At 57.4% G+C, this 21,785-nt stretch overlaps 2 protein-coding genes across 5 annotated transcripts in view; both read right to left on the reverse strand.

The window, feature by feature from the left end:
* Positions 1–3: 3 nt before the first annotated feature.
* Positions 4–18,144, reverse strand: NHERF1 (NHERF family PDZ scaffold protein 1). The gene is made up of 6 exons (XM_072746675.1): positions 17,446–18,144; positions 5,572–5,733; positions 4,599–4,752; positions 2,421–2,461; positions 1,146–1,235; positions 4–903 (listed from the first exon to the last, which is right to left on the reverse strand). Exons 1-6 carry the CDS (start codon positions 17,905–17,907, stop codon positions 712–714), a joined length of 1,101 nt encoding a protein of 366 aa, XP_072602776.1. The 5' UTR covers positions 17,908–18,144; the 3' UTR covers positions 4–711.
* A 1,062-nt stretch (positions 18,145–19,206) lies between these two features.
* The window catches only part of RAB37 (RAB37, member RAS oncogene family), a 54,969-nt gene continuing 52,390 nt past the window's right edge, over positions 19,207–21,785 (reverse strand). For all 4 annotated transcript variants that reach the window (XM_025999692.2, XM_072746677.1, XM_025999693.2 and 1 more), the window contains 3 exons: positions 21,186–21,242; positions 21,034–21,110; positions 19,207–20,841 (listed from right to left, as the gene is read on the reverse strand). In XM_025999692.2, the coding sequence (XP_025855477.1) occupies positions 20,736–20,841; positions 21,034–21,110; positions 21,186–21,242 (240 nt within the window). In that variant the 3' untranslated portion in view covers positions 19,207–20,735. The remainder of the gene's footprint in view (positions 20,842–21,033; positions 21,111–21,185; positions 21,243–21,785) is intronic.

The following is a 21,785-nucleotide window of genomic DNA, read 5'->3' on the forward strand; positions in this document are numbered from 1 at the left end:
GGCTGAGGCAGTTTGGAAGCCAGTTGAATTTCTGATGGAGTTTCCTTGACAGCGGGGCTGGGCAGGGGTGGCCAGACCCTCCCCATGCCCCAGGGGCTCTGGGATAGGAGCAGAAACAAAGTTTAAGGCTGTTGCCACTATATCCTGGACGCAACAACCTGGAAAATCATATTAATCAAGGAGACAAAAATCCCTCTAAACTCTGATACTGCACTCAAAATCAAATGAACAAAAATAAGATGCCCAAGCCACAGCTCTAAGGATGACAGACCCCTGTCCCTTCCACAATGTTGTTGCTGTCATCAGGAGTCCTCAGTCAACCCTGGACTCAGTCATCACTTGGAGTCATGAGGGTGTAGGACTCTTGCTTGGTCCCTCCATCCTTGCTTGGTGTGGGTTCCAGTGATCTCCCAGGGGAGTGTCAGAGGGGCTGAAGCACTCAGTAGGAACAGGGGGAGTCTGCTTCCTGATTGGGGCAGGATGGAAACCCATTCACCTTCCCCGAGGTAAGGGAAGAGCACAGTTCTCTAGAAAAATCATTCACCGATAGAGGGGGATGCTGGTGCTGATTTGTATGTCGATTGGGGGTAGGGGGGTGGGACAAGTGAGTGGGGAGGAAGACGAGGGAACTGAGGGAGATGGGTCCGAGGGCGGTGGGGCCTGGGGGCTGGCCGGCCCTCCCAGCTCTCCTGGGAGCCTGTGGGAGGATGCTCAGAGGTTGCTGAAGAGTTCGTTTTTCTTGCTCCAGTCCATCTGCGGGGCCCGCTTGCTGCTGCGCTTCTGGTGGGCCCGCTCTTTGGCCACGGCCAGGGAGATGTTGAAGTCCAAGATGGGGTCAGAGGAGGAGGAGGTAGACGAGGGTGCCGTGGAGTCCTGTTTCCTGGGGCTGTCTTGGGAATTCAGCTGCAAAGAGGGGGAGGCGGTGGCAGAGAGCGGGAGTCAGTGCCTGGCGAGGCGTCCCGGTCCTCAGCCTCGGCAAGGTGGCTCCCTTGGGGCAGTGCCCAGGGGAGCCAGGTCACAAGAACAGAACGTGGCATAGCATGTGACCTGCAAGGCAGCCTGGTGTGCCAGGAATGAGAGTGTGGCTTGGGAATGGGCTTCCTGTAACCCAGGGCCACCCTCTGCCCGCCCAGCCAGCAGCCTACCTCCTCACTGGTATCACTGGAGGTGGATCTTGCCAGGGCTGATCTGGGGCTCTCAGAGGCTACCTCGGCCAGAGGTTCACGACTGTTCTCCTGGCACAGAGAGGAGGGATGTGGGTTGGCAAGGGATGGGGTGGGGAAATCCTGAATACGGAAGGGTGTTCCCAGGGAAGACAGGTGCCTCTGAGAAGCTCCACTCAAGCTTTTCCCATCCACCCCGAAGCCCTGCTGCCTGGGCCTGATGAGAGTGGAAGGTGGGGGGTTGGGGCCTTGGGGATTGACATTTTACATTCCTCTAAGGATCAGAGGGCAGCCTGGTTCCACCGCGCGTAGGTGGGAGGGACCATTGTGGGATTAGTGGAATTGCTTACACACACACACCCCACCTCCCCAGCCCTCCAAAAGTAGCCTTCAGTCTTGACCAGCATTTTGGGCCAGTGACCATGGAGGGGCTATGTGGAGTGTGGGGAGAACATGTGTGATATTCCCTGAATTTCTTGCTGCCCACTGGTTTACTTGGCCCTGACCCTAGGAATCTTGACGTCTAACCCCAAAGCAGCCGAAGGCTTTGAAGGAATAATGGGGATGAGTGTTCTGGGCCCACAGATGGAGTGACAGAAGGTTCAGGTGGTCCAGGGCCACCTCCCTTTGCAAGAACCTCTGGCAGGATCCCCGGGCGGGGTGGGGGCGGGGGAACCTTTCAGCAGACCCTGCAGAGAGCTCCGGCTCTGTGGTCTGACTCTGAGTCAGCCTGTCTTAGAGTGAAGGTCTTGGCCAAGGCTTCAGCTTGGTGCTCAGCCTCTGCCTGGGTTCCTCTGTGGCCTCAGCTGGCACCAGGCCCCGCCATCTCTTCCCCAGCCTCCACTGCCTTCTCTTCCCTTCTGCCCAGGGAGGAGGGGAGGAGGGGCTTTGTTCTTCCAACCCAGACTGGAAGTAGCAGGGCCCAGGCAGCGTGCGTCCAGACACTGAAGCTCTGTTCTTGGGGGGAAGAATGGCCCCTTCTGTATGGTGGGGAGTTGAAGGCGGGGCCTGTCACCAGGATGGCGGGCTGCAGAGGGGCCCCGACCGGGCCTCTGCCTCCCGACCGCCTTGGCTCTACACAGGGGTTGAGGGGTGCACGGGCAGTTATATAGCTTGGAGCTCAGGAGGGAGCAGCTTGGCAACAGGAGTTTCAAGCTGAGCCAGACAGCCGTCCTTGGCCCAACCGCGCCACCTTCCACCCTCCTCCTGCAGCCTCTGGCGTGAGAGCCAGAGAAGCATTAGAGGGTCTGCCTTTACCTTCCGGATCTCCCCATTGGTAAAGGGCTCAGGCAAGGGACCTAGAAAAGGGAAAAGCAAAACAGAGGTGAGTCCAGGAGCTCTGCGGAATGTGGATGGAGTGGCGCCCCAAGAGGAGGGAGAGCTGCGGGGTTTGGGCCATAGTTAGACCTTGCGCCCTCCATCCGTGTCTAAGTCTCTGGCCCGCAACCCTCTGGATGTCCGTCTGACATCCTGATGATCCAGCACACACACAGATGCGCAAAATAACATTTACCCTTGCTACATCGTAACGCTCTCCAATATTTTCAAAGCAACTTAAAAGTACACTTGTCTCTGGCTACTAAGTTGATCTTGGGAACCAGGGATGGATCATGAGCAATTTGGAGAAACTGTTGGCCCAGAGAGGGAGGAAATTCCAGGCTGGCTGAATTCCAGGAGAATCTCCTGGGACGCTTGTTAGAAATGCAGATCCCCAGGCCTGGGCACCAGAGCCTGCGGTTTCCTAGGAGAAGACGCTGTCACCAGAGTTGGAACCACACCCCAGATTCTGGTTAGTACCTGCCTCTGTTCAAAGAAAAAAAAAATCCTGGCTCCTGCTTGCCAATGTGAGGGTGAGGGTGCTCAGAAAATAAGAACACCAGCCTGGGGTCCCCCTTGCTGTGCTCGCTCAGGTGGGGGCTCCACCTGACTGTAAGGGGGACTGGTCAGCCTGGGTGGGTTTTTTCTGAACTCTTAGTTTAAGTGCGTGTTTCCTCTGGCCTGGACGTCGGGCATACCTAACCCTCACCATTTCGTCCCAGCTGGGCAGGGGATCACTGGGATGCAGGGACTCTCACCCATGCCCTCCCCCCCAGGCGGTCTCATGTGGTCTGGAGGCAGCTGCTGGGGGGAGGGCATTCCTCTCTGTGGGGGCAGTAACACTCAGCTGGCCTGGAGGACCCGCCCCCCCTTTCGCCCAGGGATACCTGGGGAAGAGACTTGCCCTCAGGCCCCTCCCTATACAGCTCCTCCGGCCAGAGGCTACAATTACTGGAGTTCTCAGGGCCCTTCCCACCTAGCCAGAGAGATAAGAGGAAGGAATGTCTGAGGGCTGATTTCTGGGGGTGGGGGTGGGTGGCGGGGGGGGGGGGGGGGCGGTGCTGGAGGCCTCAGGAGAAGGTATTTGAGAAACTGTGTGAAATCTAGATCTTTGCTGTCTTCCCCACACCATATTGCCAAGGGGCTTCTCGGGGCCTCAGTTTCTCCCTCACTGAAGAAGGCCACTAAGTTATCTGGTTTCTGTGAACTTGGGAAACAAGGGTAGGGTGGTGCCCCACTGCCCATGCTCGGAGTCCGCTGGGGACTTCCACGGACCCATCCCTGCTTCCAGGAACCTCCAGGACCCACCTGGCCCCTCCACCTAGGGATTTAAATCTATGGCAGGACCTTTGGGTGGATCATCCCCCTATAAATAAAACTCTGACACCCTTAGGGAGGCCCCACCCACTGCAAAGTCCAAAGAGGTCCCCCCACCCCTACTCCTCCAGGAGCCATCTTTCCAGGGAGAAAGTCCAGACCAGAGAGCAGAGCTTTGCTTTAACACCTCCCTGCCCTGGGGCAGCAGCCTTGCCCTGTTTGGCTTGCACTTGGGCAGAAGGAGGTGCCAGGCTTGGCAGCGTCATATGGGGGATGGGGAGGGCAGGGGCCCAGGGACCAAGGAGGGACCCACTGCTCTCTAGAGCCAGTGAGCCTGGGTTTCCAAGACAACCTGAGAGAAGGGAGGGGAGGCACTGGGCCCCTGTCGCTGGACTCTGATCTGACCAAGCAAAGCTGGAGTTAACCCTTCCCTTGCATGAGTGCTGCCTGGAAAACCTGCTGGGGGTGCAGGGGTTGGGAGCTGAGGCCTCCCTTTGGTGCTACAGCTTTGGTCTGGAATATAAGTAGCTCCATCCTGCCTCCCCATCCATCCCGCCTCCCCATCCCTCGTGCCAGCCTGACCCTATCACATAAAGCGTCCTCAGAAATCCACTGCCATCCCCGCTTCTTCTCCTGACATCAGGCACCTCTTTGCCAACCTACACTTCTGACCTCCCCTAAAGGGGACGGAGGAAGTTCTTAAGTGGGAAGCTGCCCACCCCTTGCCTGGGACACAGTCAAATCTAGAGCACTGACCCCCATTCCTGACTTGGGGGCTTCCAGCTGCCCCACCCTGCTCACCAGTCAGATGCTCCTGAGACGGGATCACTTTGCATTTCTTGAAGAACTCATCAGTCTCCTTGTCTACCACCAGCAGCTTGGTCTCGTCCCCACCAGCCTTGATGGCAGATACCACATCCCCATGCTGCTTGCCCTCCACGCAGACCCCATTCACCTGTGGGCGGGGGCAGGGGTTATGGCACAGTTTTTTTTTTTTTGGAGAGGGGAGGCAGAGGGGATACAAATGGTCCTCTTCGTCCTTGGCCAGTTGGTAGTCTGGGGACACTAAGTCCTCCTTGCCTGTGGAGTCTTAAATTAAGCCAAGTGGTCCTCCCACTTGACAATCAAATGAGGAGTTAGGACACATGAGAAAAGCCAAAGAAAATACAGAGAAAAGACTAAACAAACACAGCTGGGACAGACAGGGCAGGAAAGATCAGGGAGGCCTGGGATGGGCCCTCGCGTTTCTATGTGTCTGTGTCCGACTTCCCGCTCAGGGCTGTGGTTTGCTCACATGTAAAATGAGAAGTCTTGGGAGAGCTGATCTAGCTCTGAGGCTCTAAGACTGAGATTCTGGGGCCTGCCCAAGGCACGGGGTTCATGTTTCCTTTCCTCCTGAGCACCTCCCAAGAGTGTCTGAGTGCACCTGCCAGCATGGAGCCCTCAGGCAGTAGGAAACTCCTTGGGTGGCCCCACACATCTCCTGGGATGGATGGGCGACTCCTGGGCCACTGAGTGTGTCTCTGGGTGAATAAGAACCCAGAGAAGGTGAGGGCAGGAAGGGAGTCCACCATCCACCACCCTCCCTCCTGCCCACCGTTCTTCCCCTCTCTCTGGCTCCCTCACTCCCTCTATTGACCTGGCACCTATGGGCTGCCCAGAACCCCTGGGCTAAGCTAGGAGCAGATGGTGTGATGGCTGCTGCCCCAGGGGCTGCTCATAGGTGGGGAGGTTAGTCAGGAAGGCAGGGCCTGGAGAGCGTGAGAAGCATTACCTCCACAATGCGGTCCTGAGCCCGGAGCCCCGAGGCCTCAGCAGGTGAGTCTGGGTCCACCGCCCGGATGAACTGGCCTGGCTTGGACTTGTCGCTGTGCAAGTTGAAACCGTAGCCGTTGGCGCCTTTCTTCATGGCGCAGAGCCGAGGCCGGAGCTCACGCTGTGGGGGTAAAGGAGGGGCCGTGGCCATTCTCCATCATCCTAGGTCCCGCCCTCCCTGCCCTGCACCTGACCCCTCCTTGCTCCACCCTCCTCAGCACTTGGGAATAAGGCAAGTTTGCTGAGATCCCACACAGCAGGTTGAGAGAATGCTGGGCTGGGACCCAGAAGACCTGGCATTGTAGCCAACTGCCCAGGTGCCTCATCCAAGCCAGTTACCTCTTCTGGCAAATGGGAGGTGGGGTCAGATTAGCTCAAGCCCCCTCCTCTTGTGCCATCCTAAGATATAATTGTGTTATTTTGGTTGCTACCTTATCCCTCCCCTCTAAAAACTTCAGTCTGGCCCTCCTGGGGGTGAGGGCCACGCCACTGCCAGCCTGACTGGATGACCGGGGATCCTGGGCCCCTTGGTACCCCGTTCTTTGCAGCAGGGGACACAGGGGAGGTGTTTACTGAAAGCTGGTCAGAGTGTTTATAGTAAAGCCTTTCCCCATCCAAGCCAAATGGCCCAGCCAAAAGGAAGCAGGAGGCCAGATAACCACAGAGCTGGGGGGGAAGCATAGCAGAGTCCTGGACAGGATAGGGACCCCCACAGTAGAACCTCAAAGACTCTGTTGGGAAAGCCTGACTGGGGAAAGGACCATGAGAAGCAGGGCAGGGCTGCAGGGAGCCCAACGTGGCTGTGGCTGTGGCTGTGGCCATGGCTCAGGGTGGGGACCTAGTGAAAGGGCTCAAGCAGGTTTCTCTCCAGCACTCGGACACTCAGCTGAAAATGGTTTTCACCATCCTTTGTCCAACTTAAGCAGCTTAGCTTAGATGCTGCAGCCCTAGGACACATGTACACGATGGAGGGAATCTGGGTATGCATGGGCCAAGCAACCTGAAACCTTGGCCAGAAGCCTGAGCCCAAGGCCTAACTCAGGGGTTCCTCTCCCCTTCCTCCCAGGCCTGGGCAGGGCTGTAGCAGCCAGCCTGCTAGCTCCGGGTGATCTCCCAGGCCACCAGGCAATGAGCAAAGGCCAGAATCAAGGCCCTGGCCCCCACACCAGCTTCCCTACTTATTAGCTATGTGACCTGAGGCAAGTCATTTCCTTCTAGTGCTTCAGGTTCCTCATTTATAGACCATTCTTCGTGCCACTTGCCTCCTAGGGTCCCAAGGGCACTGTGAGGCCAAGTGAGATAATTCATACAGGTGGGGACACTTCACAACTTCAAAATCCTCCTGCACATATAGACTTTTCCCAGTGCTGAGAACACTACCGAATAGTCCATAAAGCTGAGAAGGGAGATTCTGGGGAATAGGGTGGGGACCAGGTTGCTCTGAAACACCAGTCCCCAGCTGGGAGTAGAGCTGGCCAGGAGGCAGGGAAGGAGAGGAGGGCTTATAGGCCTCCTGCCCCAACTTGCCAGTCCCATCTGGGGCTCCCCACCCCTCCACTCTCACGGGGGGGTTGGGGGGGGCGGTGGCCAAAGGATGACTTTGCCTTCCTTTAACTGCCCGGGCAAGTCTCTGTGTTTCAGGATGTTGGTGGGGGGGCGGGGTGTGTGTGGAGAGGAAGATAGGAAGGAGGTGTGATGGTTGGACCTGCAGTCACCCTGATCTGGGCCACAGGCCCTGGGCCCTTCCCTAGTTTCTCCTTCAGTAGGCTTCCCTCACCCCATACAATAGCAAAGACAGAGAGGCAAGCAATAAAAAAGTGGGGGAGGGGCAGAGGGGGACCCCAGTGGCTGTGAAACATCCCCTTCTCTCAAACTCCCTGTTGGCGGGGTGCAGTGGGGCCAGGGTGCAATCCTAGGAGCCCCTCCCCCGGCTCCCCACCCCCCACCTGCGCTGCTTATCCCCTGGCAGCCCCCACGGGATATTGTTCAGGAGTAAGTGAGGCTCTTCTCCCCTCCAGCTAATCCCTCCACAAAGCTGCCAGCCCAGCCCTCCCCCAGGCCGAGGTGAGCAGGAACAGGTCTGACCAGTTGCCACCACCTTGCAGGCTCAGCTTTCTGCCCCAGCCAGCAGAGCCCGCAATCACCCTGAGAAAGTGGGGAGGATCGCACCAGGGGCTGGGTGGGGGGTGGGGGGGCCAGTGGTGCGAGCAGCTCTGACGTCCCCGCTCCCCTCCACCTCCCTTCATTCCAAAGAGCCTTCCCATAGCCACCTTGCTGGGGCTGGTCACCCCATTTTCAAAACGGGGAAACAGAGTCCAGATATTAAGCCCACGGCCTAATGTCCCATGGCTTCACAGTGGAGGAGCCAGAGCTCCAGCAAGGTCTCTGAGTTGGACCCCGTGTTCTTTCCACCATCCACGGGCTGGCCCCAAAGGACCCGAGTCCAGACTGGGAGGAGAACCCAGCAGGAGTCGTAAACATGGGTTGCTCCCCCGCAGTGGCTGCAGTCTCTGCTGGGAGGCAGCTGGTGGCTGATGAAACCACAGCCTTCCTTCCGGGTGTTCAAGGCCTCTTGCGGCCAGAGCTCCAGCCTGACTTGGGATAAGCAGGGCTGCGGTGGGCAGGCCCGGGCTGGGGCAGCCCAGTGGTTCGGGGAGTGCTGCTCCTGGCCAGCAGGGCCATCGGGCCTGGGTCCCAGTGCTGGGGGCATGCTTCCCGATCCTCCATGCTTCCCTGCACCTTCTGGTGCCCTATCATCAAAGCCGGAGGGCCTGCTTTGAACCTTGCTCCCCTCTGCCAGTCCCAAGCCATGAGGATTGGAGGAAATGGGGCTCAGCTCCCCCACTGCTCCCTTCCCCCTTTACTGGGACCTGCTCCACTGCCCTCTGGGGGTGGCTGAGCTTGGGGACAAGCAGCAGCAGGTGGTTTTCTGAAGTGTTCAGACACCGACACAGGCTCCATCTTAGCGCCCTCCTTCCCAAGGCCCCGGAGGCTCCCTCGCTCCCTCGCTCCCTCCTTCCCCTCCCTTCTCATGGGAGGGGTGGGGGCTTCTCATTCTTCCAGGGAGACCAGCCAGTTTTACTCCACCCCTCCCCCAGCTGTCTCTAGGAGGTGTCACTGCCAGCTGCTGAGTCAGCCCATCAAAGGAGCCCATCCCAGCCAGGGTGGAGGTTGGTGCTTGCAGGAGGAGTCCCTGGGGGCAGCCTCCCTGGGGATCTGATGGGGAGGGGTCAGGTGCCTGGGTAGAGCCTGGCCACTGTTGCTCCTGGGCCCCAACCCCCAACCCCCAACGCTGAAGCAGGACTGGGTTCTGGCTCCGGGGAAATCGGGTAGATGGAAAGTCCAGGCCATCTTGGTCCTGGTGTGCGGCCCCCAGGAGCTCAGGAGGGGGTGGGGGGGGGCGGGAATTTCAAGGGGAACCCGGCCTCAGAGTGGCCAGAGTGCCAGGTGGGGCTCCCAGTGACGATGATGGCTCAGAAGGAGAAGTCAGGATCTGCTCAGTGAGGAGCCTGGTGGAGACCCGGAAGCAAGAGGAAGGGGCAAGAGGCAATGGTGGCCAAAGGACGGAGCAAATGAGCTGGGGTGACTGGGGTGCTGGGTGGGCCTGAGTCTCACTTCTAGGCAACATCAGACAAGCTTTCCAAAAGATCTTGCCGGCAGAGCCGCCTCCAGACTCTTCTCCCAGAGCCTTCTCCCACCCTCAGGTTGTCAGGCTGTCCCAAACCCTGTCACAGGCCCACAGGACCATCCCTTCCCTCTTCTCTCCCAGGGAGCTCAGCCCAGCCTGAGTGGCCGCCCAGTCACCTCCACCCACGCAGTCCAAGCGGACTGCGGGTGCGGAATTCAATAGGCGCCACCAGCAGCCACCTGGAAAGCCGAGGAAAGTCGATACCCTAATCCTAGTGCCCGTCTCTGGGGAGCAGGCCCAGGGCCGCTCCCTGTTCCTCTTCGGGGAGGGCTACTGGGGGCCAACGCCCCATTGGGCCCAGCCCCTCCCTGGCAGGTGTCATGGTGATGGGCCCTACAGAACATAGCCAGGCTGCTTCCAGAAGGCCAGGCAGCTCTGGGCCCCACAAGGAATGGGCTGGAAGAGCTAAAAGACCACCAGGGTGGCTGGGGGAACAATAGAGGTGACCCTCACCTCCCAAGTCTGCCCTTTCCTCAACCCAGCCAAGGCCTCTTGTTTATGCAGATAAGACCAATGCCTGCTGTCCCAGGGAGATCAGCCCCAACAATGGGGTGGGAGACAAGGGGACAGGGCAGTGCGTAGGAGCCCTGGCTGTGCTGGTGGAGGTTGGATAAGAGGTACCCTGGGCAGGAGGAACGGTGGCTGCTCTGCGACGCAGCTCATTGTCTCACGGAACACTAGAGACACAGCTTGGGTCTGGTGCCAGCTCTTCAAGGAAGCCACGATGGACGGTGAGAGCTGGCCTGGCCTAAGGGTGACATGTGACCGGGCAGCAAGGGGGCACTGTCCTCAGGCAGGTTGGGAGGTGACCAGGAGCTCTGACCACTGGCCAGTGAGCGTCCAGAGCTGTAGGCTAAAGGTATCCTCTCTTCACTTGGGTACAAAATGCTTGGCGGCCACTAACCCATACTCACTCCATCACCCTGGTGTGGCTTCACTTCACCCTACAGACCTCCCCCGCCCAGGTCTGTGCAGGGAAGGTGGGCACCTTAATGTGCAAAAAAAGGAGCTACTCTAGCTTTTGATCTTGTCCTTCCTGTTTCTTAGTTGGAAGGCCCTGCTCTGGAACTCAGCTGGTTAGATCCAGGTGGGATCCATATGCTAAAGAGGGAGCTACTTCTCCAAGGTCCCAGGAAGGGGTCCTGAGCCAGCTTTTCCCTCTGGTTCTTTTCTGCTGGTGTCGGCCAGAGACCCACCCGAAAGAGTTTGGCTCAGGTCTGCCTAGGGCTGGGCAAGCCTGGGATGGAGCAGGCTGGTACGTGGGCTGCTGCCTGGCTGGACACCATCCAGGCTGGCCGCCCCATGCCCGCCTGCTCCACAGCCACTGCATCCTCATCCAGCCTTATCCTCACCCTCCTTCCAGGACTCACTGGATTTAACTCCTGCAGCTACAGACCTTCAGAGAGCTTGTGGAATCGGGGCTATATTAACAAACAGAAGCTACCGTTTACTGAGCACTTACTGTGTGCCAAGGACTGCTAAGGACTGCACTAGGATTTTATGGGTATTTTCTCATTCAATCCTGTGAGGAAGGTATCACTCAGGTTCAAAAAGATCACATAAACTGCTCAAGTGTGCAGTGGAGGGGAGGAGGAGGTAGGCTCTGAACTCAGATGTGGAGCTGCACTGTCTGATGGGAACAGAATGCCAGTCAGGTAGGCAATTTAAAATTTCCCAGGAGTCACGTCAAAGTAAAAAAGAAATGAGAAATTAATCATAATTATCTCATTTCATATAATAAACCCAAACTGTTACCATTTCAATATGGAATCCACTTAAAAATGATTAATGGCATGTTTTACATCTTTTTGTTTGTATGAAGTCTTCAAAATCTGGCGTGCATTTCATACTTCCAGCACATCTCAATTGGGATGAGCACACCTGAAGTACTAAGAGCCACATGTGGCCAGTGGCTGCCACAATGGCCTGCTGATATCCTAGAGGCCTCACTCTCAACCATTAGGCTGTCAGCTCCAAATAGTTTCCTTTTCTTAAAAAAAAAAAAAAGACTTATTTATTTGAGAGAGGGAGAGTGTGCGTCAGTGCCTGCCCAAAGGGCGTTGGGGGGGTGGGCAGAGAGATGGAATCTCAAGGCCCCCGCCCAGAGCAGAGTCCTACCACAGGTGCTCGATCCACGACTCTGAGATCATGATCTGATCTGAAATCACACAGGGGACACAACTGACTGAGCCACCCAGATGACCCCCCAAACAGTTTTATAAATCATCCCCCCTCAACACACACACTTGAATTGGGCACCATGACCTTATAACACACCCAGGAAGAGGTGAGAGCCTTGAATTCTAGAAGTCAGAGCTCTAGCCTCAGACAACACAGCAATGAGTGAGCAGCACTTCAACCCCAGTTTTAGGGAATCTGTGCCACTCATCATTTTCCAGGACACAGGAAACTAAACAATACCCAGAGGGCTGGGGACGTGGTGAGTTGTCCTATTCCAGGGGTGAAGTAAAGCCAAGGCCAACAGTAGAGGTTGGCCTTCAGGAGGTGCCCTATGTGCAAGGATCCAGGGGGTCAGGTTAAGGAGAGACTTGGTGGCCAGACTCCTGGTCCCAGCCCATCAAGGCAGAAGCTGGGGCCAGAGCCAGGCCACTTCTGGGCTGAGGGCTTCCATCAGGGCTGATACATTCTCCTGATGGTGCCAAAGGACACCCCCTAGGGAAGGAAGCTACCTGGACCCCTCCTCGCAAGGAGCCTGAATTTATTCCAACGTGATGGCTCTTATGTGGCCCAGGATGTGATGGGCAGAGACACCAGCTGGACAGTCAGGCCCTCAGGTACAAGTCAAATGTGTGGCTGAATAAATAGATGTGTAGGTACTGGAGTCAGCGAGAGCTGGGTTCCAGGATACACCCCCCTCCACGTGGTAAGGGCTCACTAGCTGACAGCCTGGGGCAGCCCACCTGGACCGACCAAGGCTCAGTTTCCATGTAGACCATGGGGGCTAATATCTGCCTCATGGGGCTGTTTTATAGATTGAATGACATCAGGCATATTATTATTTTTTTAAGAGATTTATTTGAGAGAGTGAGCACACACATTTGAACGAAAGAGCAGACTCCCCCACTGAGCACATCTCATGACCCTGAGATCAGGACCTGAGCTGAAATCAAGAGTTGGATGCTGAGGCACCTGTGGGGCTCAGTGGTTGAGGGCCTGCCTTCGGCTTAGGGTGTGTCCCTGGGGTCCTGGGATCTAGTCCCGCATCAGGCTCTCCGTGGGGAGCCTCCTTCTCCATCTGCCTATGTCTCTGCCTCTCTGTGTGTCTCTCATGAATAAATAAATAAAATCTTATAAAAAAAAAAAAAGACTTGGATGCTTTAATGGACTGGGCCGCTCAGGCGCCCCGATAGAGGGCATGTTTAGTGCACAGCACATTTGCCGGACACAAATAATAGCTATCATTTACTGAAATGATTACTCTCGGCTCACAAAATGGAAAAACTGCTACCTAATTTGCAGGGCTGTCCTGTCCTAGGGGAATCCATGAAATGAACATCAGTATCTCTGTGGCACAAGGCTGCACTAGAACTTTTGAGTTTCCTTCCTCGCTATGGCTGCTCCATCTCAGAGCAGCAACACGCAGAGGAGCATCTAGTAGTATTAGGGTCGAGAACTCTGGCTTCTCTCTGTAAAAGGCCTGCAGCACTAATTCCTAAATGCTCCCCCACCTCCCTGGCGCCCCATGGGATGGGAGGCTGGAGAGGGAGAGAAAGTGAGAAAGGCCTGCATCTAGACACATGGAGAAGGATGCCCCATTCTGTCTCCAAGAGAATCACCCCCAGATTTACTGACTTAACTTTATAGGAGCCTGAAGGTAAGAACCAGAAGAGAAAGAGATCCCAAATATGCAGCTTATGAGAAGGAACCAACAACACTCAAACTATCACATACCCCGTTGATTTAAAATCCAAACATCCTGCAGCTCAGATTCTGTTGTGCCCTTCCAAACACCAACTGGGACAGTGTGGAATGGCCTGTCCCGGGAAGGAAGTTGGTAGTCCGCCAGTTAATTGTGTCCACCCACCACCTTGCTGCCTGGGGTGCCCCGCACTGTTTCTTTCTTTTTTAACATTTGAAAATTTTTTTAAAGGTATTTTTTAATTTATTTATGATAGTCACAGAGAGAGAGAGAGAGGCAGAGACATAGGCAGAGGGAGAAGCAGGCTCCATGCACCGGGAGCCCGATGTGGGATTCGATCCCGGGTCTCCAGGATCGCGCCCTGGGCCAAAGGCAGGCGCCAAACCGCTGCGCCACCCAGGGATCCCTCATTTGAAATTTTTAAGTAGGTTCCACATCCAATATGGGAAATCAAACTCAAGACCCTGAGACCAAGAGTCCCACTCTCCACCGATTGAGAGAGCCAGGTACCCCTGTGCTGTTTCTGCCTCTGGGATCAGAGTCAGGTCTGGCAAGAACACATTCCAAGCTGGGCACCGACACATACACACACCCCTATCATTTCATCAAATCTCCCCCAGCCCCCCCAAAAAAGTCTCCCCAAAATCCTGCATGGTGGGTTCTGGTGTTCCCACTTTCCAGAGGAAGAAGCTGAGGTTTGCAGCCAACAATGGACAATTAGGGTGGCAGAGCCAGCTGACCATGACGTCCAGAATTTTAGCTTTCTAGTCCATAGATGGAAGCTGCTAGCAGGCAAGAAAAAGGAGTGGGTAGGTTCTGTCTGGAATTCTGATCTCTGGGCACAAATAGGTCCAGGTGTGCTGGACTGAGATGAATTAGGATAAAGGTGCCTGATGGCTGTTCGACATTCATTCATTCAAAAATTATGTGGGCCCCTCCCTACTCAGGGCCAGGCACAGCTATGGGGATGTAAGTACAAAGAAGCCTCAGCCTTTGACCTCCTCACCATCGCAGTGGGTCAAGATCATGAACAACTGACTCAAATACTGTGTGTTCAGAGCAAGAAAAGATGTATGGGACAGGGAGGAGGAGGAGAGCAAAGGAAAATCTCATTCTGCTAGTGGGCTCTAGGAAAGGCTCCGAGGGCCGTGAGTAGTTTTGCAGAGTGTGCCTTGTGGAGAAGGGGACTGACAGGTTCCCAGGCTGAAGGGTAGTTATCCTCCGGCTGCTGGATTGGGAAGGGCTGCAGAACACTTTTCGATTATTCAAGAACAGCAGCCTCTAATTGAGCACTCATTGAGCGCCAGGCTTGGATATGGCTGCACTTGCCCAATGAGGGGTAGATCCAGGGCTGGCTGCCCCAGGGGTGGGCATGTAACGATCACCGTGAAATACTTATCAGTTCCAATACCAAGAGTGACGTTTGCTGAGCACTTACTTAGTGCCAGGCACAGAGCTACTGACCACCCCCTATTATCCCACCCATCTGGCAGCTGCTGTGATCCCAACATACACCAGAAGGCACAGGGAGGTTAAGACACTTGGCTTGAGGCGGCCCAGCTAGTACAGCTGAGGTGGCTCAGGCCTGCTGCCCATCCACCACTGTGACTGCAGGGGTGGGGGTGGGGACTGGGGGGAGGTAAGCTGGGGTGTTGTTTTGTTACTCCTCTCTCAGTGGGGGTGGGGAAACCACCAACAGAGCAGGTGGGCACAATTGGAAGTCCCCTTCCCCCCACTCAAGAGGTTCTACAGGGACCCCACACCCTCTGCCCTGTATGATTCTCGACCCAGGCCGGTCCTCCCAATGAAATATCATCTGCCGCCCACTCTCTGTGTGGAAATTTTCCACTTAACACCTTTCTCACTTGTGAGAACCAATAAAGATACGATAAGAGTCCCCACTTTGCAAACAAATTCAGGCTACAGCAAATTAGTAAAACTCAAATTCTTTATAGGAGATGCTTTTTAGGGAAAAAGTAAGTCTTACTGTGTTTATTAGCTTTTTCCCTCTTTTCCCAATGACAGAGTGGTGGTCCCTTGCATGGCCACCATACCAGATTTCATGGGAATTTCCTACCAAAGGGACTGGCTTTGCATGAGAATGAAGGAATCCTCGCTCAAATGCCTGTACAGAGAAGTGCTCAATTCAGCATCCACTTGGGACTCACATACTTCCCACTATTTGTAAAATCCTGGAGGAGGCAGGTGTCACTGTATTACAACACTCTCCATTTTACAGATGGGAGAACCAAGGCTCAGGGAAGTTCCGTGACTTGCCTGTTGACCTGAAAGGGCCCAAGAGGTCTGGTGATGGTGTCCGCAGGACTGGCTGGAGGGTACTAGACTTTCCTCTCCTGGCCTAACATAACAAAGTATGCACAAATGCAGATGTCATGTCACTATCTGGAGGAATCCGATTCTCAGAAAGCAGGAAGGCAAGCTCCGCTGCTTTTTCAGATGGCATGGTGGGCGTGCATAAGCTAGGTCAAGCCTCCACGCCCCTGGCATCCTCCACCTCTCCCCGGATCCTCCCGCACGCAGCAGAAAAAAAAAAAAAAAAGATAAAGAAAAAAAAAAAAACCCGAAAGGGCAAGGGGAGGAGCTGAACATAACAGCATCTTGGCGGGGGATGGGGAGTGGGGTGGTGGTTATTGGTGCCAGTGCCAAAGTCCAAAAAAAAAGCAAGCAAGGAAAAAGGGAATGGCAAATTGATACACTCAGCTCAGCACGAAGTTCAAACTGGATTTCTGCCTGGGATCAGAGGTCATGGGTTCCAACTCCCTAGTGTAAAACCCTTGCCAGGGATGCTCCGACCCCTCCCCCGCCATTGCCAATGCCAGCTTGGCAGCGGCAGGAAGTGGGAGCCTGGCGGCCCTAGTATTCCCAGCACCCAGCTCCGGCTGGATGGGGCTCCTGGTGACCTCACTTCCACCAAACCAGCTGGTCCTCTCGGGCTCCACCTTCTACCTTAAGGCTGAAGGGTGCCCTTTCTATGTCCAGGAGGCTTCTGTTGGCACCATGGACACTCCTGCCACACGCTGCCACCAGGTGGAGAGCTGGTGCAAGCCAAATGGGCCCTGAGAGGCCCAGGCTGTGCTCCACTCCCCCCTCCGCCCCCAGTCTGTACCCTAAGCCTTCCCCCTTCACTCTCTGGGGACAAGAGGCTCTCATCCCAACTCCTGTTTTGCTACTGCCCCACCTGTAGCTGATCCAAACTGAGATCGTTTGGTGAGAAACCCCAAACATGGGTAAAAGGCAACCAGCCTGCTTGCTGTCCGGGGACTGGAGTGAGACAGACAACGACAGGGCAAGACCACCTGCCTGGGGCTGAGTCCCGCTGGCTTGTGCATCGCCCAGCAACAGGCACCACTCAGTCCCCTCCTTCCTCCCAGCCGCTGCTCTTCCTCCAAGGTCCTCCCCTCCCGTTCCCAGATACGAGCTAGCGCTTACTCCTCACATTCCTGAGACTCATAAATCCTCCTGGGTGGCAGGGCCGCCACCCCCGTCCCCAGACGCCTCTGCACCTCCTCCCCACCCCCCACCCCCACCCCCACACTTCGCCCAGAGGTGGTGGGGCTTCCTCTCTTGTTAAAAGTCACACTGTACTTCAGGAGGATGAAGTCCAGGCGGGATGAAGTTAATGATACACGCACCGGCCGGCGGGGGTGCGGGGTGCGGGGGTGCGGGGTGCCAGGGTGCGGGGGGGACCCCGTCGGCGACCCCTCCCTCCCCTCGTGCTGGGGCTCCGCACCGAAAGGGGGCTGTCATTCCTCTAGCTTTCGGGAGTCGGGGTGGGGGTCGCTCACCCCAGCTTCATCTACCACCCGCAGGCGCCGTGGAGGAAACTGGCACCTCCGCGGCGGCTGGGAAGGGGGTGGCCCAGGAGGGCCTGGATTGGGGGGTTCCGAAGAGCGGGAGCAGACGCCGCCAGCAGGGCCGGGGAAAGACGCCTGGGCTCCCTCGAGCTGCCCTCCCTCCCTGCTACTCCCAAAGGCCAAGGGACGAGAAGCGCAGGTGGCCAGGCGCCCCGCGGCCCAGTCTGGGCAGGCGCGTGGGGGTAACGGGACGCAGCCCCAGGCCAGCAACCTCCAGCGCGACCTGTCGGCCGGCGGAAGCAACCTCCCCCCCGGGGATCTGGTTTCAGAAGGAGCAGGCGGGCGCGGGGTCGGCCGTCCGGGGGCGCCTGGCTCTGTCTCTTCCCGATCCCCCGTCCCACCCCGTCCCACCCCGTCCCGGTCGCCGCGGGCTCGGGGCCGCACACTCACCCGCTCCGGGCCGCTCCTCTCGGCTTCGCGCGGCTCCTGCGCGGCGGCCTGCGGCTCGCTTTCGGCGCCAGCCCCCCGCGCCTCGGGGGCGGCCGGCGGCTCGGCCTGCCCGGGCCCGTCCTGGGCGCGCAGCAGCTCCTCCCGCACCGGGACGCCCAGCTTCTGCAGCCGCTCGTCGGCGTCGGGGTCCACCACCAGCAGGCGCACGGCGTTGAGCGCGGCGCGGATGCGGCTCACCACCTGCTGGTGGGTCTCCTTCTCTACGTTCTCGCCGTTCACCTCCACCAGCCGGTCTCCGGCCAGCAGCCCCGCCTTCTCGGCCGGAGAACCGGGCTCCACCAGCCGGATGAACTGGCCCACCTTGCCCTTCTCCCCGTGCAGGTGGAAGCCGTAGCCGTTCGGGCCCTTCTCCAGACAGCAGAGCCGGGGCAGGGGCGCCCCGGCCGCCGCGTCCGCGCTCATCTCGCCCCGCGACGGCTCAGCGGTGCGACGTGGGGTCCCGTTGGGGGCCGGTGCCGCCCTTCTCCCCGCCCCGGCGGACCCGCAGGCGGAAGGGGGGGCGCGCTGCAGAGAACCGCCGCGCCGCGCCGCGGGACGCGCTGAGCCAACAGGTGGGAGACGAGCGGCGGCTGCGGGCTGCGAGGAGCCGGAGCAGGAGCGCGTGGGCCAATCCGCACCCCGCGCGGCGTCTGAGCGCCCGCGAAGCTGCTCCAGCCCCTTATCCCGGGGGCGGGGCCGGCCCGAGGGTGTGGACACCGCGGCCCAATCAGAGGCCTCGGGCAGGGGCGCTCGGGCCGGGTGAACGACGCCGACCAATGGGAGCGCGCGGGGGGCGTGGCCCCGCGCGGGGGGCGTGGCCCGTGCTCGGCGCGGCGCCCCGCGGCGCGAGAAGAAAGAGGGCTCAGGAAGTGGAAGTGTTTGTTAGCGAGCGGCCGGAGTCGGGGCGGGGGGCGGGGCGAGTTCCCGGTACTGGGCGGAGAGGCCCGTAGGCTCCCGGTTCTCCCTACCCTTGGCGGGGATCGAGGAGAGCCAACCCACGGATTAGGGACTCTGACGCTTTAACAACCTTTAGCTAAATTCTCGTGTGCACTTCTGTGCAGGGGGGTGGGGGTGGGGGGCGGGGGGAGTGGGAGCGTCCGTTGCCAGGGCAACCACTCCAGCTCCGGGGCTGCAGGGTCCCAGAACCCTTACCCATAAGAACTAGGTCCCCCTCCTCCGGAACCTAACACAGTTGTTTGAGTAACGATACTTTCCCGTTCGTGGACTTTGCGTTGCTCAAGGACACGCTATCGGGGTGCGGACTCTCATCCTCCCTGGGACAGTGTGAGGGCTCCCCAGGGAGCCCCAGCTTCCCGGGGCTGCCCACTGCACACAGGCCACCTAGGACAAGGGTGTGAGCAGAGGTGTCAGCGTTCAGCTGGGGCATTGGAGGCGGGGGAGGCGGAGCAGAGTCAGGTCACCAACCTCTGGGTACAGGGCAGAGTCCTGGATATTTTCTTTTCTTTTCTTTTTTTGAGCCCTGGATATTTTCAGTAGAAACCAACAAACCCGGAATGAGACCTTAAGACAAACCTTTCAGCTCCTTGGAGATGAGAAAGGCTGGTCACCAGAAGTTGGGGAGCAGTTGGGGGCATTGAAAGATAAAGGTCAATGATTTGGGCAGTCATTGATGGTTCTCCCAACATGCAATAACAATCCTTTCAACGTGGTCTCCCCTGTCCCCTCTCCAGGCGGGCGGGCGCACCTCAGAGAAGCAGTCGATTTTACTTTCCATATTCCGCAATTTACTTTGCAAATTCCGCAATTTAATTCTGAAAACACCACGGGCTAGAGGCCCAGAGCTGCCCACGTGATTGGATTGCCTGCGACTTGCCTTGGGCCCCAAAAGAGCCCAGCAAGGTCAGGCTCCTCCCTGCTCCTCCTGGGAGAACCCTCTGAGAGCTTCCTTATCAGGCTCAAGTTGGAGCTGCTGACTCTGCTCAGAGGGCAAGATTTCTGCCTTGAAAGCATATGCAGTGGCCTTAGAAATGTGCAGTGTGTACTTCTTTCTCTCCTTCAGGTCATGACCCACATGTCTCCTGTTCACCTTCATTCGCCGGGGTCAGGGTTCTGTGAGACAGGTGACCTTGGCCCCACAGAAACTTCTTGGTGTCTCTCTCTTCACCTGGTCTTACCTACATGACCTTGTTTTGGACACGTTGTATTGCTTTATCCAGAAATGGGTGACCTCTCGCTCCCTAACCTGGCTCAGTGGGAGGGGACATAAAGCAGTTTTGGTCTCCGCGTCTGTCTGAAGGGAAACGGCAGGAGTGGTCAGGAAGTAGGCAGCGCTTGGGTTTGGGGGGGGGTATGTGCGGGATGAGGTTTGCTGGGTTCCGCCTCCCACCTGTTCCAGGAGTCAGGGGTTTCTCCTTATCTGATTCTTAACTCAGTAGAAGCACTACAGCTATTTGAAGTAGCCTGTGGGGCTGCATATCTGCCAAAGTGTTGGGGCAGAAGAAAAAAAGAAGAAAAAAATCTTTCCCTAGCTGTGACCTTAGGTGCCCAGGGGCACAAGCCAAAAGATAGAGAAGACTAGGGATTTGGGGGGGTATGGGGGGTTCCCTGGGGGGGTTCCCCTGGGACCTGAGGTCCAAAGAACAGGAACCAAATGCTTTCAGTTTGTGGGTACACCTTCCAGAGTGGGGCTAGCCAGGCTAGAGGCAGCCAAACCGATAGACCTAGCCTGTGCTACTCCTCTCTCCTCTACCCACAGAGCCGGGTCACTGTCCAATCTCCACATCGCTTATCTTCCCTGGGCGTTGGTCTGGCTCCCAGCACAAGGGCCCATCTTACCGGGGAAGACTGTTCCCTGGGTGCAGGAGGAAATAAAGCTGGAGTCTGCCTCTCCTGTCCAGCTGAGGTGAGGGTGGCATGGGGTCACTTCCTGCCCTCCCGCTGTAGAAGTGCATCACTGCCCTCTGGCGCTGAGCTGGAGAATGCCACCCTTGTCATGGCTAGGAGGGAGCCTCGGCCCCCAAGTCCTAGTGCCAAAGGCAAAAGGGCCACCAGGTCCCAGTCTTCCCTTTTTGCATTACATTATGTATCATTAAAATGAAATAAATACTTTACCCTCCCCCAGGATACAGGGAAGCTACAGGAAGTAGGGTAAGAGTGGGAATACAGCTCCCTCTTGGGAAGGGGCTGTGCCCTGGATCCCCCAACTCCCAGCTGCTTCAAAATACACCAGATCTGGAGGAGGAGGGTGCATCCGTGGGGGCCTCTGGAGCATCCTTTCAGCCCCTAGGGATTCATGAGAAGGAGCAGCAGCTGGGCTGTTTCTTCTGGGATTCCACAAAGTCCCGGATCTGGAAGCGGGGCCCATCAGGGTGCCACAAGGCTCTGTACTTCAGCTCCCTTGAAGAGGAAGAAGCAGTGGGCTGGGCAAGGAGTGAGGAACCACCCCCTGCCCACTCCCACAGCCTGGGGCTACTGGACCTAGAATGCACCATGCATTGGGGCAGGGGCTGGGCTAGGGGCCAGGCCCTACTGGATTCCCAGATGGTGCCACCCTGCCCTGCACGGTTCCCTTCCTTGCTCAGCTCTTACTTGGCAATGGCCAGAAAGGCTAACTCCACATTCATGCCCGTCTTGGCGCTGGTCTCCATGAAGGGAACGCCGTACTCCTGCCAGGAGACAATGTCCTCAGGGCCAGCCTCTGGCTGTCCCCACCCCTCGTCCTGCTCGGGGCCGTCACTTACCCTGGCTAGTGTCTCTCCATCCTCGGAACGGATCACCCTTTCATTGCTCACGTCCGCCTGTCAAGCCCAGGTGGGTCACTCTGGGGAAGGAGACCTCCACCCCAGCTGGTCCCTCTCCTGCCTGGGCGGGCGCCCCAATCTGGCCTCAAGAGCAGCCCCTGCCTGCCCTCTGCTGGTGGCCTGTGGGACTGCGGGTGGTATCATTGGCTTGGAGCCTGGTTTGTGCCTTGTTCTGGCTGATTTCCCCAAACCCACAGCCAGAGGGGATCTCACTGCCACTTGGGGAGATGGGAAACGTGGTGACCAGCCTCAGAGAGGTGACAGGAGCTGGGACTAACCCTTGCTAGTTTTAGCTCCTCCTTTGTGACCCTACTTACTATGATCTGATGGGGGCTGTGCAGCTGGGCATCCCTGGATCTCCCAGATGGCAGCTTGGGCTCTCCCTGGAGGGAGCCTTTTCCAAAACTTTAAGAGGGCAGATGAGATGGGTCGAAGCAGCCAAATAGGCCTGACCCTTGAACTGGAGTCTGGAAAGAATCCTTTGCTGGAAGGACATGCAGCTAACCCTCTGGGGCAGCTGTGGGGGCTTGCTTAGAGCTA

This window comes from Vulpes vulpes, chromosome 2 (assembly GCF_048418805.1).
Source record: "Vulpes vulpes isolate BD-2025 chromosome 2, VulVul3, whole genome shotgun sequence".
NCBI classification, from domain to species: Eukaryota; Metazoa; Chordata; class Mammalia; order Carnivora; family Canidae; genus Vulpes; species Vulpes vulpes.

Excerpts from the sequence above, each read along its gene's own strand:
- NHERF1 (XM_072746675.1), bottom strand. The coding sequence starts at position 17,907 with ATGAGCGCGGACGCGGCGGCCGGGGCGCCCCTGCCCCGGCTCTGCTGT. Across the intron at positions 5,734-17,445 it reads AGAGGAGCGGCCCGGAGCGG|CGTGAGCTCCGGCCTCGGCT; the intron begins GTGAGTGTGCGG and ends TTACCCCCACAG. Across the intron at positions 904-1,145 it reads CCAGTGATACCAGTGAGGAG|CTGAATTCCCAAGACAGCCC; the intron begins GTAGGCTGCTGG and ends CCCTCTTTGCAG.